At 43.3% G+C, this 21,164-nt stretch overlaps 3 protein-coding genes across 3 annotated transcripts; 1 reads left to right on the top strand and 2 right to left on the bottom strand.

The window, feature by feature from the left end:
- Positions 1-7,809: 7,809 nt before the first annotated feature.
- LOC147863073 (uncharacterized) lies at positions 7,810-8,685 on the bottom strand. Its single transcript, XM_087321765.1, has one exon. The coding sequence runs from the start codon at positions 8,683-8,685 to the stop codon at positions 7,810-7,812; it is 876 nt and encodes a 291-aa protein (XP_087177891.1).
- Positions 8,686-15,734: 7,049 nt separating this feature from the next.
- On the top strand, positions 15,735-18,412 carry LOC147863072 (uncharacterized). Its single transcript, XM_087320624.1, has one exon. It carries the CDS (start codon positions 15,790-15,792, stop codon positions 16,810-16,812), a length of 1,023 nt encoding a protein of 340 aa, XP_087176750.1. The 5' UTR covers positions 15,735-15,789; the 3' UTR covers positions 16,813-18,412.
- A 647-nt stretch (positions 18,413-19,059) lies between these two features.
- LOC147863071 (putative hemerythrin-like protein C869.06c) lies at positions 19,060-20,796 on the bottom strand. Its single transcript, XM_087321400.1, has 3 exons — positions 20,660-20,796; positions 19,754-20,133; positions 19,060-19,277 (listed from the first exon to the last, which is right to left on the bottom strand). The coding sequence occupies exons 1-3, from the start codon at positions 20,738-20,740 to the stop codon at positions 19,142-19,144; spliced, it is 597 nt and encodes a 198-aa protein (XP_087177526.1). The 5' UTR covers positions 20,741-20,796; the 3' UTR covers positions 19,060-19,141.
- Between the last annotated feature and the right edge of the window lie 368 nt (positions 20,797-21,164).

Below are 21,164 nucleotides of genomic sequence, written 5' to 3'. Positions count from 1 at the left end.
ACGACGGTTCGTGTGGTGCTGGCGGTTGCTACAACAAGGGGGTGGCATCTTCACCAGATGGATGTGAAGAATGCATTTCTTCAGGGTGATCTTGAAGAAGAAGTCTTTATAACTCAGCCCCCCGGCTTTGAATCGGAGATGAACAAGTCGGCGGTATGCCGGTTGAAGAAGTCGTTGTACGGCTTGAAGCAAGCCCCTTGAGCTTGGAATGCGAAGATCACGCACCGGTTGCGTAAGATGGGGTTTGTGGCCTCCAAATCAAACTCTTCATTGTTCATCCGGCAAGGCTCAGTCGGTCCGGTATGTATACTACTGTATGTTGATGATCTAGTCATCACCGGACCAAGAGTTCCAAAAATCAACCGCGTCAAGTCCCAATTGTCGAACGCATTTGAGATGAAGGATCTGGGGGACCTTCATTATTTTCTAGGGATCGAGGTGATCCGAACCCCCGACGGCATATTGCTCTCACAACGACATTACATCTTGAATATGTTGTACAAGTTCGGCATGACAGAATGTTGACCTGTCTCCACACCCTTGGACCGGAACCAGAAGCTTCGTCCCAATTCCGGACCGGCCTGCAATGAGAAACGGTTCCGACAAATCGTCGAAAGCCTTATTTACTTGACTATCACGCGACCCGACATCAGCTATCCGGTCGGAATGATAAGTCAATTCATGCAGAAGCCGACCGTGGAGCACCTTCAGTGCACGCAGCGGATACTGTGATATGTAAACGGCACGAAGGACCAAGGACTATTCTACCGGCGAGGTATAACCGAAGAGCTCGTCGGTTACATGGATGCCGACTGGGTCGGCGATGCATCAGATCGCCGATTAAACCTCCGGTTACATGTTTTCCCTAGGTAGCGTGGTTGTTGCATGGAGCAGCAAAAAGCAGCCAACAATTGCTCTGTTGAGCACTAAGGCTGAGTATCGGGGCGCTACCATTGCCACCTGTGAAGCCATCTAGCTTCGGCGACTACTGCAAGACTTACGGATCGAGGTACCGACCCCGATTCTGGTCTACTGCAACAACATAAGCAGCATGCAACTCGCCAAGAACCCTGTGTTCCATGCTCGCACGAAGCACATAGAAGTGCATTATCACTTTGTGCGTGAGCAGGTCCTGAGCGGTGAAGTTGAACTACGGTATGTTCACATGGATCGGCAAGTAGCCGACATCTTCACCAAGCCGCTCAGATCGGACAAGTTGCAACACTTCATCGAAATGCTTGGTCTTCAGCATCTCGACGTGCCACACTTGAGGGGGAGAACGGGCAACGGGAAAAAGATTACCGATTGCGCCGGTGAGGGAAGAACAGAAGGCGGCAGAGTCAAGAAGGACATGACGGGAACTAAACGCTCGTTATGCACAACGCTCAGCCACAACCAAGCTTAGAATCATACACAGAAAACGGGAAAGGTGAAGACACAACACAAAGGAGAGAAAAGTACACAGGATGTTTATGTGGAAAACCCAAACTAAGGGAAAAACCACGGCAGCCCACAGGCTGCAAACTATCACTATGTTAGAATGTACAACAGTGAGTTCACGGAGGCAATGACCTCGTGCTCACGATCTTCGCCACAGGCGGTGGTTACAACAGAGGCAACGACCTCTTCCTCTCTCTCTCACTCTCTATACACTGTTACACACACTCTCTTCTTACACCAACAAGAAATGACAACCACAACTAAAAGTTTGGCCTAAGTCATATTTATACTAATATGACTTTTCGGCTATTTACAAATATAGCCATGATGGACTCTCAGAAACATATTTACGAATATGTCTCTTCATCTGGTGAGCACTTCTCACCGGGTCTGCACCATCCGGCTCTCCGTAGGGACTGTTCTTCTCCCTTCCCATCCGGAGGGACCTGTCTCCCAACAGGACAGAGCCGACAGAAGGAAGAAGGCCAAGACCCGGACATGGTCTGATGTGGTGAAGGGCTTGGAACCAGAAGACGAATCGGGAGCAACCGATTCGGACAAGAGCTAGAACGAATCGGAGACAATCGATTCGGTTCAAAAGACAGATTCGGAAGAACCGAATCAATTCAAGGCCAAGCAGACACGGATGCAGCGGAAGTCGATGCCATCGTGGAGGAACCGACGGATCGATAAGCGCCGGAGTCATAGCAGCGAAGGAGCTGAGAGGGGCCTATTGAGCAGACATACCGATCGAGAAGGTCGAGGCGCGCAGAACAAGAGGGGTCACGGCAAACAGAACCAGACCGGACGAGGAGCGCAAGCAAGGCGGAGCGACGCCAAGAGAAGTCGGTTGGAAGAATCGATTGCCACAGAGACTGACACTAGGATCCAACCTTAAGTTGAACTTGAGGGGGAGTGTTGTGTTGGGAGACAGGTCTCTTCGAATGGGAAGGGAAAAGAACAGTGCCGATGAACCGGATGAGGAGTACCCAGCTACGTAGAGCCAGATGGTGCAGGCCCGGTGTGAACCGGATGAGGAGTACCCGGCTACGGAGAGCCGGATGGTGCAGGCCCGGTATGAACCGGATGTGAGGAGTACCCGGCTAAGGAGAGCCGGATGGTGCAGGCCCGGTATGAACCGGATGAGGAGTACCCGGCTACGGAGAGCCGGATGATACAGGCCCGGTGTGAACCGGATGAGGAGTACCCGGCTACGGAGAGCCGGATGGTGCAGAACCGGTGAGAACCGGAGGAAGAGACATATTCGTAAATATGTTTCTGAGAGCCCATCGAGGCTATATTTGTAAATAGCCGAAAAGTCATATTAGTATAAATATGACTTAGGGCAAACCTTTTAGTAGTTGTTGTCATTTTCTTGTTGGTGCAAGAAGAAGAGAGAGCACGTAACAGTGTACAGAGAGAGAGAGAGAGAGAGAAAGAGCTCGTTGCCTCTGTTGTAACCGCCGCCTGTGGCGAAGATCGTGAGCACGAGGTCGTTGCCTTTGTGAACTCACTGTTTTGTACATTCTTACATAGTGATAGTTTGCAGCCTGTGGGCTGCTGTGGTTTTTCCCTCTTTGGGTTTTCCACGTAAACATTCTGTGTACCCTTTTTCTCTCCTTTGTGTCGCGTGTTTTCGTTTCCTGTTTCCTGTGTATGAAAAGAAGCTCGGTTGTGGCCGAGCGTTGTGTATAAGGAGCGTTGAGTTCCCGTCATGTTGAAGCGGCAAGCTCAACTGGAGCCGGATCGGCTGAATAAGCTTGAGCCGGCAAGCGAGACGGATCGGTAAGCCGGTGAGCTAGGGAGCTGGTTAGCCGGGTCCAATCGGTAACCGGAAGCCTAGTATTAGTTTAGACTACTAGGCAATTATAGTCTCGTAGTAAGTGTCAGAAACTCGTGTGAGCATTGAAGTACGCGGTACGTCTGTCAGTCCCATGAGAACTTGTATAAATAGTGCTACTGAGCACAATTGTAAAGGATAGAGGCATATATCATTTTTGAATATAGCTTTTACATTCTGCTCTCTCTGTCTCTCCCGCGTACTCTGTGTTTTCCCTAATTTCTCTGTTTTTCTAACGCTTCCGCAAGTAATCGTTTACAAATACCTTGTCGTTTTTTCATGGCTCTGTGTGTGTAATATGTGTGACAGTCGAGAGTCGACATCCATATAGCTCTTCCGATTCGGACACGGACCCATCTCGTGGAGGTCGAAACTCTAAGAGTGTGTGGCTACCCTACATATAATAATACCCTGTCGTTTTTTCATTGCTTTGTGTGTGTAATGTGTACATATTGTGTGTAATGTGTGTGACAGTCGAGAGTCGACATCTAGATAGCTCTTCCGATTCGAACACGGAGCCATCTCGTGGAGGTCAAAACTCTAAGAGTGTGTGGCTACGTCTACAACGGAATCCGAATATGTAGCTACATTCAACACGGTTAAAGAAGCACTATGGCTTGGTTGGCTAGCATACACGTTTCGGCAAGACGACCCGAATTTAGCTCTGGTCGTGTTCAATGACAGTCAAGGAGCTATCACCTTGGTGAAGAATTTGGTTCATCATAATGCCTCGAAGCATATCAAAGTTCGATATCATTTCGTTCGGGATTGTGTGACCAAGGGCAAGCTCAGCCTGGAGAAGGTCTCCACGGCCGATAATGTAACAAGCGGGATAACAAAAGGTCTTTCAACCAACCAGTTTCGGTTGATTTGGCAACTGATGGGTGTGGAGATGATTTCTAGCCAACTATGACTGAAGTAGTAGTATATCATTCTTCTTGTTGTATTTGAACTTTTTTCTATTCCTTTTATTTACAGATTCTTTTGTAATACACCCATGGCATTATAAGGGAGTGTTGAATACTGTCATATAATGGACGTATTTACATTACTCCATTGGAAAAACTAGGTTAGGTTATTCTTGTAAATAACATAAAAGGTATTTTCCCTAGTTTGGTTAGTATATTGTGAAATGCACATAAAAGGAAACCAAACCAGCCTAGCTAGCTTAATACTTATCATTCAATATATAGAAGATACAAAGAACCCATTTTGGGACGGCCTAGCTACACGTGTCCCAAAATGATGCGCTAAAAGGGTGGGCTAAAATGGGTGATGTGCTAAACGGGAGTGGCTAAAAGAGTGGTGTGTTCAAATGCATGCTCTTGCATGAAAGGGACACCACATTTCCCCCCTCCGAAAAACAAGGAGTGTTATGCTATGAGAGAAGGAGGGGTGCTAGAAGATAGGCTTGGGGTAGCATATGGCTTGATACGGGCAACATGGGCTGAGGTGAATCGACCGTTGGAATCGCGTCGGAGTAAGTAAGTCGTGGACTTGATGGCACGAATTACGGTGAATGGGCTGATCCACCGGTGCATGAGGGATTCACTGAAACCACGCCGCCGGATCGGGAAGTAAACAAGGACTTTGGTTCCATCAGCATACGTCGGGGTGATTCGACCCACTTCGTAGTGTCTCTTTTGACGTTGTTGTGCGACTTGTAGATTTCGGGAGCTGGCTTGTCGAAGGAGGGGGAGCATTTGTTGGAGATAAAGCCCCCAAGTAGCACTATCCATGTTGGCAGGTTTAGAACAGGTGTCAATGGACGTTTCTGGTGGGAGCCGCGGGTCGCGTCCATAGAGTGCTCGAAAAGGGCTGATCCATGTCGACGCTTGTACGGATGTATTGTAGGCATGGGTGACAAAAGGCAAGATTTGATCCCAGGTTTTGTGGCATGGATCGATGTAAGCGGCAATTTCTTGCTTGAGGGTCTTGTTGAGGCGTTCAGTGAGGCCATTTGTTTGAGGATGGTAAGGGGATGTAAACACTTGTTGGACACCTAGTTGAGTTGCCACAGCATTGAGGACATCCCCATGGAACTGGCGGCCCTTATCAGATAAGATTTGGATAGGGAAACCATGTTGAAATATTACCTTTTGCAAGAGTTGGGAGGCAATTGTTGGCGCAGTGACGTCGGGGATGGCAACAGTTTCAGCCCATCGTGTGAGGTATTCTGTTATGACAAGGATATACCTATTGCCCCTAGAGGTTTCGGGAAAAGGTCCCATGAAATCCCATCCGACCAGCTCGAAAGGTGACGTGACGGTGATGGGTTGGAGTGTTCCAGCTGGCTTGCCCCCAGGTTCGATGTGTTGACACAAAGCGCATTGTTTGATATAGGTAGAGACTGAGTGTCTCATGTTGGGCCAGTAATACTTGAGACGTAATTTTTCAAGAACCTTGTGGAAACCCAAGTGGCCCGACAATGGGTGGTCGTGATAAAATTGGAGATACGTTTGTTGTAGGGCATGAGGGATGTAGAGACGAGGCTCCTTGAATGAAGAATACCAAGTTATCGCGGAGCATGAACCGTCGTTGTGAGGGAAACGGTTGGAGGGAGCGCAACTGATGGATTATCTGTTCGATGGCGGGGTTGTGTTGTTAAAGCGTAGCGAGTTGTGGCAATGGTATCGGAAGATCGGATGTCTCAGGGAGAAATTGGACAGCCTGGCAGTCGGCGCGAGAGAGACTATCAGCGACCAAATTGGTTGCACCTTTCCGATAGGAAAGGGTAAACTGATACTCTTGAAGTGCCAGCATCCATCGCAACAAGCGGCCTGGGGGGTGAGGTCGATGGATAAGAGAAAGCAAGGGCTGGTGGTCGGTCTCAACCGTAACCTGTCCACCATGAAGGTATGGATGAAAACACTGGAAAGACCAAAAAATCGCAAGTAGCTCCTTCTCAGTGGTTGAGTAGTTGCGTTCAGCCGATGTGAGAGTCCTACTAATGAAGGCGACCGCCTTCTCTTGCCCATGGCAATCGACTTGCAAGAGGACGGCTCCTAACCCCTGGTTTGATGCGTCTGTCTGCAACGTGAACGGTCGGTCAAAGTTAGGATGGGCGAGCAACCCCGATTCCTTGACCATGGTTTTAAGGCGACGAAAGCTATCTTCACAAGCAGGATCCCAACTGAATGACACACCTTTCTTCAAGAGTTGGCGAAGGGGAAAAGTGACCAAGGCAAGGTTTGGGATGAAGCGAAGGGAAAAGGTGATCATGCCCAAAAAACATTGGAAGGATTTGACTGAAGTGGGGCGAGGGTAGTCGTTGATGGCTGCTACCTTTGCAGGGTCCATACGGATTCCGTCACCAGAGATGATGAAGCCGAGAAAACGGAGGTTGGTGCTTCCCCATCGACACTTCTTCCATTGGAGCTGCAAGTTATGCTTAGTTATGCAAGCGAGGACTTCGGCGAGAGCTTGTAGATGGTCCTCCCAAGTGGCCGTGTGGATAAGGATTTCATCGAGATAAACAAGGAGGACACCTTTGTTGATAAGGGCGGCAAAAATGGAGTTGGCCATGCGTTGGAATGTGCTACCAGCATCAGACAGGCCGAACGGCATGCAGGTGAATTGGAATAGCTCGCGGCGTGTGCGGAATGTGGTCTTGTGGGCGTCAGAAGGTTTTAGGGGGATTTGCCAATATCCCGAGGCTAAGTCCAGGGAGGTGAAATAACGGGAGCCACCGATTTGATCCAAGAGGTCGTCCACGCGAGGGAGCGGGTAGAGGTCATGGATAGTCACTTTGTTAAGAGGCCTGAAATCGATGCAAAAGCGGAAGGTGCCATCATCCTTCTTGACGAGGTGGGGTTCCGAAACCCAATCGCTGGTGGAAGGAATGATAATACCTTTGGTGAGCATGTCGGTGACGGCCGCATCAATGCAATCGTGGTCGAGAGGGGAACGTTGGCGGGTAGCCATGTGGATCGAAGTGGCCTCCCCAGTACGAATGGCATGTTGTACCGGGAAAGAGACAGTAGGAGCATGTGTGGGTTGGAGGGTTAGTGATTGAAAACGGGCTAATAATTGGCGGATGGAGACCAATCGCTCTTGTGGACTAAGTGCTACCTGAACTTGGCTAAGGTGGGGGCTAGGGGAGCTATCTTGTAGAAGAGGGATAGGGGAAGCATGTGGGACAAGAAGTTTGTGGGCATCAAAATCAATCACAACACGACGCTTGAGGAACCAATCACAACCTAGGGTGAGGGGGAAGAGTTGGTGGGGCAAGACATAAAAGTGATGTGAGAAGGTGATAGTGCCTAAGGTGAAGGTGCAATGGGCTTGTGTGTGAGAGTGGTAAAGATGTTGGTGATCGCCAAAAAGGACTTGGATGGAAGGAGCAGTGGATGTGGGGAGACCTAACCGGTGTACTAAAGCGGTGCTAATAGAAGATATACTACTACAAGTGTCTAATAAGATGGTGTGGGTGCAGTGATTAATGGTGGCGAGGGTGGTGCATACCCTCGAACTAGAAGAGGCAGACGCTTGGATGTGGAGGGTTGGCTCTTCCATCAGCACCCCGGACGTCAGTTTCTCGGAAGCTCAGCCAACGATGCCGTGTCAGCCATAGTTATCTGGACTTGTTGCTTGTGAGATTGTTGTTGCAATTTCCGGCACTGACATCGGATGTGTCCATAATTGTGGCAATAGAAACACCTCGAGCACCCTTGGCTATCGCGATCGGGACAGTTGCGGCGAGCTTGCAATTGCATGTTTTGGACATCAATGTCCATGGGGGCCGCGCCTTGGTATTGGGCACGTGAGTCAGTGGCTGATGGATGGGGCCAACGAAGTTGGGTGTCAGATAATGTACAAGCTTCAATTCGTTGGGCGATGAGGATGGCGTCGTTGAATGTCTGCGGACCTTGGTCCCGAGCGCGGCGAGTGATGTCGTGGCGCAGACAAGGCCATAAGAAGAAAAGCTTCACATGCTCGGGCATGGTAGGGTCAGCACGAATAAGGAGTTGATTAAGGCGAACACCAAATTGGCCCACGGGTTCATGTGCTTGTTGTTGCAATGTTTCGAGTTGTTGTAACGCCGTTTGGGCTGAATTTTGATGGGCGAAGTTTTGTACGAGGAGATCCCGAAGGATCACCCAATTCTCGATCACGTCGCTTGATTGTTGGACATACCAGGTGGCGGTGACGTTTTCGAGCAGGGTACGAACTTCCAAAGCTTTGCGCTCGTCGGACCATCGATGGTAACTAGAGATCATCTCAAAATGATCCAACCAAGCTAAGACATCCTCAGAAGGCAATCCGGAGAAGGACTTCGGGCGCACCTTGGAATCTAGACGATCTTGCACACGGTCGTTGTGAGCGAAGAGGAAGGAAAGCATAGCTTGATTCGTATGGCTGATTTGAAGCATGGTGTTGGAGACGAGTTCCAAGAGCTGCTCCATTTGGAAAGGGGGAGGTCGTGCGTGAGGTTGCGAGAACTCAGGCTCCATCGGGGTATCGACGTTGGAAGCGGCGGAAGGGAATTGGGATGCCATGAACAATGTAGTAGTGGCTAAAATTTGAGCCCGCTTCTCCACCAATTATGTGAAATGCACATAAAAGGAAACCAAACCAACCTAGCTAGCTTCATACTTATCATTCAATATATAGAAGATACAAAGAACCCATTTTGGGACGGCCTAGCTACACGTGTCCCAAAATGATGTGCTAAAAGGGTGGGCTAAAATGGGTGATGTGCTAAACGGGAGTGGCTAAAAGAGTGGTGTGTTCAAATGCATGCTCTTGCATGAAAGGGACACCACAATATAACCAACTCTATAACTAATTTGTATGTTGATGTTGTTGTTGCCATTGTTGGTTCATTTTCAATAATACAAGTTTGTATTTTGGTGTACATATTTATTTTTCTATTATTGTGGTTGGGTCCCATTTTTCGTCCACTTTCTACCTCAAGAGCCACCATATCACGATAGTAGTTCTACACACCAATCACAAATTCTACGACAATGCTTTAATATACGTCACATTGTGACACCTAAACCTCGTTGCTAATTACATCTCATAACAATAATACGAGAGCGACATAGTTTGCAATACAATTGGTGATGTGTTTTTGTGTCACTAACTACATCTGTACTAATGAGAGAGAGACAAAGAGACATTTTGTAGGCACATAGAAATTACACTCTATTGAACCACACTAAAAACATTACAATAAGTTGTATATATACAACCTAGACTCAACTATTTACCCTTTTTTAAATTTATGCATGTGGCCATTAACACATACACATACTATAATCTAATGTTGCCCCATAATGGGCATATACAATGTGACCATCTTAGGTAGTCACAGTTGGAATTAGCTTCAAGCCCATTTTGAGTGTGCAAAGATTGGAATCAATATGTTGGATGACTTTTGGTCATGGCATCAAATATATTCTCAAGTGTCAAAATCTTGTCAATGGCAAGTCTCTTCTTGGTGACATATCCCCCAACAAAGGGATATCGGGTCTCAATATGTTGCACGTAAAAAACACTATAAGAGATATATAACTCCAAGTCTAATGGGTATTATACATTGTATAAAACAATGAGTACTATTTTCTACTTAAACTGCACAAATGAAGGATTTGACTATTGTTCGTGTCTCTTTAGAGATAATTCCAAAGGCAAACTTCCAATAATCAAAGTTACATACTTTCCATTCTTGTTCGGCCTTAGATGATAATCATCGGAGAAACTTAGCGGACCAATGGTATAAGAGAGACAAAACTTAATGGAGCAATGGTACAAGTGCTTAAAGTGAGAGCACAAAACAAAATGCAAAGTTTTCTTTGTCTATGGTAGCAATGGTAAATAATATAATATCATGTGTTCCATAATATAGTGTGCAACTTGTACATGGCATGATGTCTCCCACATGAATTAGTTCACATTCTCTTCAATGGGAGATGCGATATTGAGGTATAAGTCATGAGACTAATCCACTATGCATGTTTTGCGCTCGATGTATATTCGACCCAAGCCGATCCTTACTGAAATTTTTATCATAGTCACATTGTGCACTCCCAATTACAACATTTATTAGTAAAGCTCTTGAATATTGAGGGTCAATGCTCACTTTCACATGTATTACATGAAAATGTTACATTTTTTGGTGGCATAGGTCATATTTGACCTCCAAAGACAATAATAAAATCCCTCTCTCTCACTTGCACATACACACCCACCAAAGTTCAAACTATTGCCGTGGGGTCTACCTTGTCCATTGTGTTGTATGCTTGTGGATGTTAACAATCTATTTATCTATCTCACTCTCTCTTTTTCAAGTATGCATATGTACACATACATGCACCAACATATATTTAATAAAATCATTTAATGCATAAGACTTTTCTAATGAAATCTCTTAGATCATCAATGATACCTCTTTTTGCATTCCAACTTGCAAGTGTGTATCGTCCCACTAGGACAAAATGCTTATTTAAATTTCATACATGAACACTCCCCCCTTTCTCATACATCAATAATTGGAAGCTTTTACACCTGGTTTGGACAATTTTATTTCTTCAAACTCATTTGTATGTGTGTGTACACACCCACCTATATCATCCATCCTATGGTTAAAAGAACATTTTCCATGTCAAGCTTTAACTTTTAATATCTCTAAATGCAACCACCCACTTTAATGAAGATCTCCTCTACATTTGTCTCAACTCTCATCTACACACACTTTAGTAATATCCTTATTTAAGAACCCAATCTCAAAGTACCATGTACAATAGCCTCACCAATTTTTGGGTGGGTCTAACACGCCAAAACTTTATTGCTTTTTTTTGGGGGGGGGGAGTTGGGGGAGATGAGCACTTTGGAGTGATGAACTCATGATACTCAAATCACCATAATATTGCCACATGTTTCTACTTATTTCATGAGTTCAACCTCTCTTTGCATAAACATTTAACTTTGATTCAACAACACACACAAATGTGTGTGTGTGTGTGTGTGTGTGTATTATATATATATTTGTGTGTGTATGTCCTATGCACCGAAGATCGTACACACGGGTTGAAACCATGGTATCAAGGTGCATTTTATATGTTGATCAAATGATGCATTAATAGTGCTCAAACAATGACAAGCGCACACACATGATCCCTTAAATCTTTGAGTGCAAGCACTTTCTAGGTTCCACTCAAGTAAAACTAATTAATAAAAAAAACTATATGTTGGATAATCTGCAATTATTAGGCCAATTGGTTTAATATTCATTTATGGTATTCTTTTATGTAAGCAAAGACACGTGATGGGCCTAAGTATATATTCTAGTTTGGCTTCTCTGAAACCTATAAAGTTGTTACTTGTTGAATGTAATCAAATGAAAATCAGATAATAGGAAAACCTATAAAGTTGTTAGTAGTTACTTGTTGAATGTAGTCAAATGAAAATCAGATCATAGGAAAACCTATAAAGTTGTTACTTGTTGAATGTACTCAAATGAAAATCAGATCATAGGAAAACATATAAAGTTGTTCCTTGTTGAATGTAATAAAATGAAAATCAGATAATAGGATCAAACACAAGAAACATGGTTTCACACCAAGTGTGCCATGTGCGCAATCTTTATTCTTACACTACTTTACTAATAAACACAATTATTGTTGTGAAAAACTCCCAAGCCTATGTTGTCAAATGTTATAAGGGGGAAGATCTTGTTTTGCTTTTCATTGTTAAGTGTTATTGTGATTAAAAGCGAACCAAAATGCTAAGTATTACACTAATCATTATGATTAACTTAGCACTAATCGCAATGCTAACTTATTGTTATTAGCAGATGCTCTCATGGAAGGGGAGACCCTCAAATTTGTACTATTGTTGATGCCATAGACTAGCTTTCTATATGCCGTTTTTGTGAACAATGTGCCATATTTAAGCTTTAGCATGTTTGCAAAGTTTCTCTAAATGCCCCCTCTTGAACAATTGTTGTATTACACAAAAGTTAAGGCAAATATATCTTTGGCATTGTTTTACAAGGTGTTTATAAAAAATGTTGCAAAAGCATGTGCAAGGAATGGGCTTAAGGTACACATCCATTGCAATTACATGCGAATTTCACTAATATAACATTTAATATCCTAGCACATAAAATAAATGGAAGAAGAACTCAGTAATAAACATCAAGAACTTCAAAAACAAATTCCTTCATTGTCCCAAAATGGTTCTATAGAAATATAATGTTGGACCTCAAAGGGTGACCTCAAGTTATGTATGCAACATTGTGGGTTTGAATCATTCCAATTACATCCCATATTTGCGATATATCTTGCATAGTCTTAGATTCACATGATGTGCATCGACATTTTGACAAATGTATTTTGAGGTATGCAATGATTTGTTGCATCCAATGTGGAGTTGTCTAGTTCAAGTATATATTATGGATATTAGATTTGCATAGATTCGGTTGGGTCTATCATATTTCTTGGTTAGCCACACAACTTTAATTTTATTTGTTTTCAACGAGATTTAGTATACCGAAGTCTAGGCTCACAACAGTTAATAACATATCATTCGTGACAAGTGTTGAGCAAGTAGGTTTTGTCACGGAATTGAGCTATGACCATATCTTAATCAATCTCTTTCACAATTGATGGATTTGAAGAAATTGACAACACTTAAGTAATTTGGCTCAAGGTTAGGTTTCTACTTTTGAAGAAGTCATGGTGGACAAAGTACACAAACCTGATAAAGTTTCCTTCCGGATATGAATCCAAGATGATTCAGTGGAAGTTTATGATATTGCATAGTTTATTTGTAATTCAAACTCTGAGTCTGAGTCGTGTGAACAAAATGATAAAGTAGTCAACACACATTCAAGTGAAGCCACATCATATTCAAGCCTAATAGTGATGCAAGTTGCAACATCATATGCAAACATAAGAGGATCTATGAAGGAAGAAGGAGATGTTTTCAATTGACTAAATGTGCATGCATGTTTTTCAATTTAATTTTGATTTGGTGATCCAATTGAAAATGTCCTAGAAGAAATAATATAAATGCAAAAAGAACCATCATACATGGAGAAGATTGCAAGGTACTGAGGCATTGATAATTCATTATGTTCCATTTACTTGCACACACCCTTTGCTTAGTTGCTATGTCATATGCATGAACACATACACCACATTCTCTCTCTTACACACACACCAACACTCTTTTTGGGAGACAAATTTATAATATATATAAACACATGCACAAATTCTCTTTCTTAATTATAAAAACAATCAATAGCTATTGAGTAAATAAATACGCAAGATGTCCCACCTTAACGAACCGACACGAATTGAGGATGTGATAGCACATGTAGTTGATGAGTCAGCCAGGAGTTAGGTATACTGTATACTTATGTAGTGGACACACATCGAAAATCTCAACATATCAAATTCAAACCCAATCGCCAGGAAAACTCAAACCGAACCATGATCAAGTGGTTGAAACATCGAAAGGAAGTGACAATGATTATCAAGTTTTCAAATCGGTTTTTATTCAATCACCAACTCGAAACCTGGCATGGGCCATGAACATCATATTAGCACAAGAAGAACATACAAACATGGAAAAGGATAACAAAACGTAGAGGAATCGACCATCAATTACCTCCTTTCGTTACACATTTTTTTCTCCCAATACTCATTTGCATGCTATAACTCTCTATGCCTCTATGACAAAATATGTGTGCGCACACATTCCATATCATCGGAACTGCCATAGAGATTTTGCACACCTACATTCATATTCTCTCTCCCAAAACACACACTGTGTGTGTGTCTCTCTATCTACAACGTGTGAGTGTGTGTGTGTGTCTCTCTCTCTAACTACACACACATCCTCTCTTAAACATCTTTGTTTTAGCAATGGGAGTTATTATCCTCAAAGTTAGGTGAGATTCACACAAAGCACATTTACCACTTGTTACATTAGAAAGAGCACAAAATAGGGCATAAATGTGCTCGCCAATACCATAAGGGATATGTATAGCTAATCATAAAGGGTTCACTCATCTAAGGAATATAACAAGGCTGTAAATATTAGGGTTCTTTATTGATAATGTCAAGTCCTTTTACCATTCTTTCTTTGTCCATTCGCCAAATGTGCCATTCCCTTTGTCCCCTACATACGATGCATGAAGTTTGTGCTAAAGGGGCAATGAAGGATTGAAACTTCTTGGTGATAAAATACCCTCTCTAGTTCCCAATGTCATGTAAGTCAAGAGTCCAATGCTAAATGCGATGAGCAGGTACGCATGTTGGGGGGGTCTTACGTATTTGCAATGAGATAACTACATGGAGACATGAAAAAGAAGAAGTTCAAGAGCATCAGGCGCCTATATGCATTTACGATGATATACATACACCAAGAGTTCATACCAAGCTTCAATGATATGGTGGTGACAAGAGCAACAAGATGGAGCATGGTGAAGAAGAAGAAGAAGAGCACACTCACATAATGATCCATTCATTGCTTTGGGAAACAAGTCACAAGGATAGGAAGAGAAAAGAGCCCCAAACATAAAAAACGACCTACTTGTGGTGATGAAGAAGAGACTAAATTTGGCCCGCCCGCCCACGAGAGACACAAAACCACACCCAAACCACTCTTGGGCATTACATATGTATATGGCCGCCCATTGGACGGACAGACGGATGGTCAGGCAATAGATGTGCTGACGTCATCATCGTCACTAGAGATTTGGACGGCCACACACACACACACACACACACACACACACACACACACACACACAAAAAGCTTTGATTATTAGTTTCTTTTTCTTCTTCTTCTTCTTCTTCTTGTCAGCTCCCCTTCTGATTGTCTAATTTCCTTCTCTGAAGAATTCCCTTACTCCATAGCCTTAAGTCTCTACGCTACTCTTCCCCATTGCACCCCCCAATTTGGATCCGCCTCTCTTTGTGCACCACATTCATTCTCCACCTACACAGACCAGAGAGACTAGAGACTAGAGACAGACACAGAGTAGGTGTGTTTCCTCCCTAGCTCCTCCGATTCATACTTCTAATTATTCAGCTCTAACTGACTGTAATAAGGCCATCATCTGATTCTCTTCTTCCCTAATGCTGCTAACTAAATCTTTTCCAGGTTTTGCTCATTGTATTTTGTAACTCCTAATTCTCCAAACCCTAATTCTCATGGCAGGTCATGTCTAACCCTAACCTTAACCCTACTCTCCTCCCACCACTAAAGAAAAATTGGGGTTAGGATTTTCTGTCCCAAAATTTGGGCCATTTAAAATCCAATCCGAACTCAAAAATCTTTATTATTATTATTGATCCAAACTCAAATTGGAACCCTAAAACCTAATAAACCTGAAATCCAACCCTGCCTGGCTGCCTGCGACGAGAATAGATAGGGTTACTGTATCTGAGAGTGTGTGGAAGATCCATCGCTTCGCTTGAACAGGAAGAGGGAGAGAGAGAGAGATCATCGATCGGATCGATCGATCGATCGGATCGTGAGTGAGTGATATAATGTGGTCAGATGCAGATGAGAAGAAGCGGTGGGATGAGGTGTTGTCGAAGAGCAGGAGGAGGAGGAGGAGGAAGCAGAGGCATGATGATGATGATGATGATGATAAGGAGGAGGAGGAGGAGGAGGAGGAGGAGGAGGATGGGATGAATCCGCTGCGATGCCCTCGCTGTGAATCCCCCGACACCAAGTTCTGCTACTACAACAACTACAGCAGAACGCAGCCCCGGCACTTCTGCAAGAACTGCAAACGCTACTGGACTGCCGGCGGCTCCCTCCGCAATGTCCCCGTCGGCGGCGGCCTCCGGAAGAACAAGAAATCATCGCCCAAACAACGCAATGGCGGAAGCACCAATTCTTCCTCTTCCTCCTCCACCCACCACCCTTTCCTGCGCTCCCTCACTACTACTAACCCTACCTTTGATGGCGCCTTCCCTACCTATGACGAATCTCCATCGCCTAACCCTAACCCTAACCCTGTTCCTGAGCTTCGATACATGGATGCCACGACGGCCGACAGCTACGGTGTGCCTGCAAATCCCAACTTCATCTCCCTTGGATTACCCCCGCCTCACAGGGCTATGCCAAATCCTGCATCTCTATTCTCTTCGCAACCACAAACACAACCTCGAGACCTCCTTGATAATCAAGGCGCATCCATAGCTGGGATATCTGGATCTCAAGATGAGCTTCTGCTGCTGAAAAATGGTATCTGTGGAGGAGGGATCTATCAGAGCTTTGGGAGCCACCATCCACAATATCATCATCATCAGTCTAATGCTGCAGAGTTACTCGATCAGCCTCTAATGAGCTACTTCTCAGTTCCTTCTTTTGAAGGGGGGAATGCTAAGAATCAAGGAGTGAGAGAGGATGAGGGATCGAGAGGAATAATAGCAAGTGTGGAGGAAGATGAAGAGGAAGGGCTGGGTAATGTGGTGAATGTGAGGTACCCCTACGATTGGGAGCAAGTCTCCCAAGTGTTGTTCGGGGGGACCCCGGATTTCTTTCAGATGCCAGGCTTCTGAGCGGAGCAGGTGGCTTTCATGTTGCACCTGCCCCCGCTGCAGTGGATCCAGCAGCTATGGAAACACTCGATCAGCCTTGTTAGCACATAATCTGCTTTGCATCTGAGGCTGTAAAGCCCATGGAAGCTCCATTCCATTCTTCTTCTTTGCTGCTGCAGCCACAACTTCAGGCAGAAGGATAGAAGAAGAAGGTATCTGTTGCTCTGTGGTCATAGAGGCTTCCTTCCTTCCCCATTCTTCTTCTTCTTCTTCTTCTTCTTCTTATTCGGCTGGCACCGCCACTATGGGAGATAACCATGCTGCATATCTGAGTAACCTCTGTCCCCTTTCCGTTGGCAGAGCTACTATTGCGAGATTTCCATGTCTCAAGCTTCACAATGGTGGACGGATAACAGAGAAAGCTATGGTTTTGAGTGAGCAGAGAAAGCTTTATACGGTTCCTATTTCTGTAACTTGGCATAGAGCGTGATGCATCCAACATAGGTTTCATCCATCAGGTAAAGTGAATCAATCATTCAAGGCAATTAATCTTCTAGTTGTATGTAATTATATTGCTTGAACAAGATCCTGTCATCTCATATACTAGCGTGGACATAAAACATCTCCAATTTCTTCAGCAAATGGGAGGTGGTCAGAAATTAGAATAAAGGCTACCTTATGCAAAACATTCCGCTTGATTGTAACATCCTGTAATTTTAGGGGGGGTTCTGATTGGAGAACTTCTTGTTGAGAAATTTGAAGCTTTTCCACTTGATTAATCAAGTAATGGATCCAAATCTAATCCATGCTCAAGCTCAAGGTCCCCATTCCACAATTCAATCTCTCACACACAATTTGGGGAGAATTCTTGAATAAAGATTTATAAATGGCAATGTAAAATACGAGGTCTGATGAGTAGCAATGTGAGAATATTGAGACATGATCAAGCTAGTGTGAGGGATCTGGAAAAATTTGTTTCTCCTACACTTGGTGGACTAAGCCAGAAGGGTTACCTTGTATAAGCTCTATCCAATGAGATCTTAATTATATATCTGATCGCCAATGTTGTGACCTATACAGACATCACCCACTCATTATGTGCTGATCGTTACGACAATCCACTGCCGCCGTTAATGGCAATGGTCACCCCCATCCTTATGCATTCTATCCAGACCATCCAAAAAACTAGCCTATTCTATGAAAAGACCATCCAAAAACTTTCATATTATCTCATTTATTGATTTAACGTGTTCACATTTATATACTTCGTTCATTCCCATGTATTATGTTAGGATCTGATGGAACTCCGCACAAAACCGTATTGAATATTGTGTACCAGAAGTGTATGTGGTAAAAAATGAATGGTATGGAGATGGGGCCGAAAATGTGTGTGTGTATATATACTGAACGTGTAAGCCGGGCTGGAAATGTATATATACTGACTGTGTAAGCTGCCTCTAATGAATGGTATGGACATGGGGCCGGAAATGTGTGTATATATATATATACTGAACGTGTAAGCCGGGCTGGAAACGTATATATACTGACTGTGTAAGCTGCCTCTCATTGAATGAGAAGGAGATCTCAGATGGGAATATATTAATAAATAGTTCTTTTTAAATCTCTGTTCTTGTAGATTTTAAGAGTAGTTAGAAGATATAGCTGGCGTTTGTCTTAAAAGACAAAACAGGATTCTTTGCTGCTTTCTATATTTTGTTTCTTTGGATCTACAGTTCTGCATGTAATCCAAATATATATATATATATATATATATCTGTAGACACTGCCAATCGACTAAACCCCAACTATGGTGGAACTTGGGAAGACGAACAGTTTGAATTTGTTTCGTTTCCAAAAGTAACCATGTGTGCAATCTACAATCTTTTCCAATCACCTACACAACATTTAACAAACAGAACTAATGGACGGATCTTGAAGATCATATCAAATAATTTGTACTGTTATGGGTATCTCACAGCTACTAACCGAGACGAATCATATCAATTACATAAGGCCATTGAATTATCACATGGCTATTAACCATCATCAGTATAGAAGGATCTGTTTTCTTCTACACAGAAAAAACACTAACAGAAGGTACGTAGCATTTCTGTACACGATACTCGTTTTAGTAAAGATACATTATTTGCATGGATAATGAAAAAGGAATTTCCATGAGGAAATTAACTTTGATAACATATAATTTCCCGTACCAAAGAGCTCATGGGTGATCCATTATATCACATTAACATAGCATTCTCTTATCTTCTATCTACACAAATATCTACATATCTACACATATATATGTATGTGCGTGCATTCTATATCGCACTGCGTGTAGTAAAGTGTTTCAGTTGGGTTTAGCAGCCTTGATTTCTTCATCACTGGGGAAGGTTTCAAACATATCTCGGAGCTTGTCAATGGGCGCTGTCAGCAACCCAACGATGGTCTCGAAAGGTGGTTTGTCGGGGGCACCAGGGTGAGCACTGCAAATGCACATAGAATAAGTTAACAAACAAAAAACCAGAGGGCCAGGAAAACAGTGAAAACCAAGCCATCATATACAAGATCTAGCAAAAACCACATGTAGGGATGACATAAAAGCATAAGTAAAAGAACCTAATGTATAACATCGTCAGCTAATACATGATTGTTAAAAAGCTCTCGGGAGCCATGAATATCATCAGGAAAATCATTTGTCCATCCATTTTTTCCCCTTGTTTTCCAAATGAAAAACAATCGAAAGCCTTGCACTTACATTTAAGGATCATTTTAAGGTGATTTTGGGCAAATTTGGACTTTTTAATGAAGCCCATATTGATTCCACTCAGATTATGTTAGATATTGCTACTAGGAGGTTTTTAATAAAGCCCATATTGATTCCACTCAGATTATGCTATATATTGCTACTAAGCTAAACATTGAGTCCAACCAATCCTGCTAAGAGAAGTAAGAAACTTACTGGGTGGGTACAAACTTCTTAGTGAGTTTGAATCTACTTCCAAGTCGGATGCCCTCATCCCTAGGGATGGCATCACGAAGCTTCACAAGGTCATTCTCCTCTTCTTCATGCATATGCTGCTCAAGAACCTTCTGCGTTTCTTGCATCAACGCATCGAATGAACTATCGTTGACCAACTTGCCCTCGAGCTGCGAGAGGTTTTGCTTAACTACATGGTGTTGAGAGCGATCTTTGTCGGCCAGTGCACGCCCGCCCACAACATGCTTTTCTAGTGCAGGATATGCAATTAGCTCCTCCCCCACGGAGTGGCGGGCAATCGTCCAACGCCATTGATTGCTCCATTTCTCCTTATCCACGGGTGTGGAAGATGATGTGTATTGCTGCAATCGGCCCGACAAAATTCAAATGTATTGTTGAGAAAGACAAGAGATATATAATAGGGAAACAGTAAGAAGAAGGCATGGCATTAGAAACTCTTGAATATTACAATCAATACATATAATTGCTATAGTTGGCATTTCACTAGGTAATATTTCCATGAATGATGTTCACTGATGTGAAATAAACCTTTCACATCATCATAAAACGATCAGGAATGACATGAAGAAACCATTTCCATACTTCATATAAGATGTGGACATCAATTTAAGCCTAAATGAAGAATATTATGCAACATGTAACGGAAAATGAAATCAAATCCACGAAAAACTTCAATCACCCGGTGATAGCTCGAGTGAACACAATATCAATGCAAACAATGAAATCAAATCTATGGAAAAACTTTAAAATACTTTTTTACGAGTGATTGACCATATACATATTGCAATGTTGAGAAAAGGATGATTAGAATACAAATGGGGAAAGCTTGTACAAATGCGTGCAAAAAGCTGTTTATCATCTTCTTACTTGGTAGAAGGCTCTGATGTCCTTGTGGTCATTGAAGATGGCATCCACGAGATGGATGGGTTCACCACTTGCCGATGACATACCGTGCCTGTATATAAGACGATGAGGAATCAACCCAAGCCGATTAGGGTTTTGATAAAAAATAATACGTACAGCTCTCCCTATACTCTGTTTCTTTCTCGTTCCTGTTTCACTTGATATGTGTGAAGAAGAAAAGAAACAAAAAGACACTAAAAGATCATTTCTTATGTAGCTAAATTTAGCAACAAATTCTAGTGACTCATTGCATGACTTGGCGTCCATGCACTCCTCCACATAAAATACATTCCTTTTTTCTTTCTTTAGTTGCCCCACGAGTTTCCGATATTTCCTTGAATGCCCCTCGTTACCCTGTAATACCCCTGTTGTAATTGCGATTGATACTCTATGCACCCAACTAAAACTGGTGTAAGACTGGGCCGATGTGATAACGTGTCGTGGTCCTCGAGAACAAGGGCACAAGCAG

The sequence above is a fragment of the Azolla caroliniana genome, unplaced genomic scaffold (genome assembly GCF_043228905.1).
Source record: "Azolla caroliniana isolate FFs.n. ecotype wild unplaced genomic scaffold, voAzoCaro1.0.p SCAF_6, whole genome shotgun sequence".
Taxonomy (NCBI): domain Eukaryota; kingdom Viridiplantae; phylum Streptophyta; class Polypodiopsida; order Salviniales; family Salviniaceae; genus Azolla; species Azolla caroliniana.
Note: the sequence above shows the minus strand (reverse complement) of the source record. Positions and strands in the feature narration are given on the sequence as shown.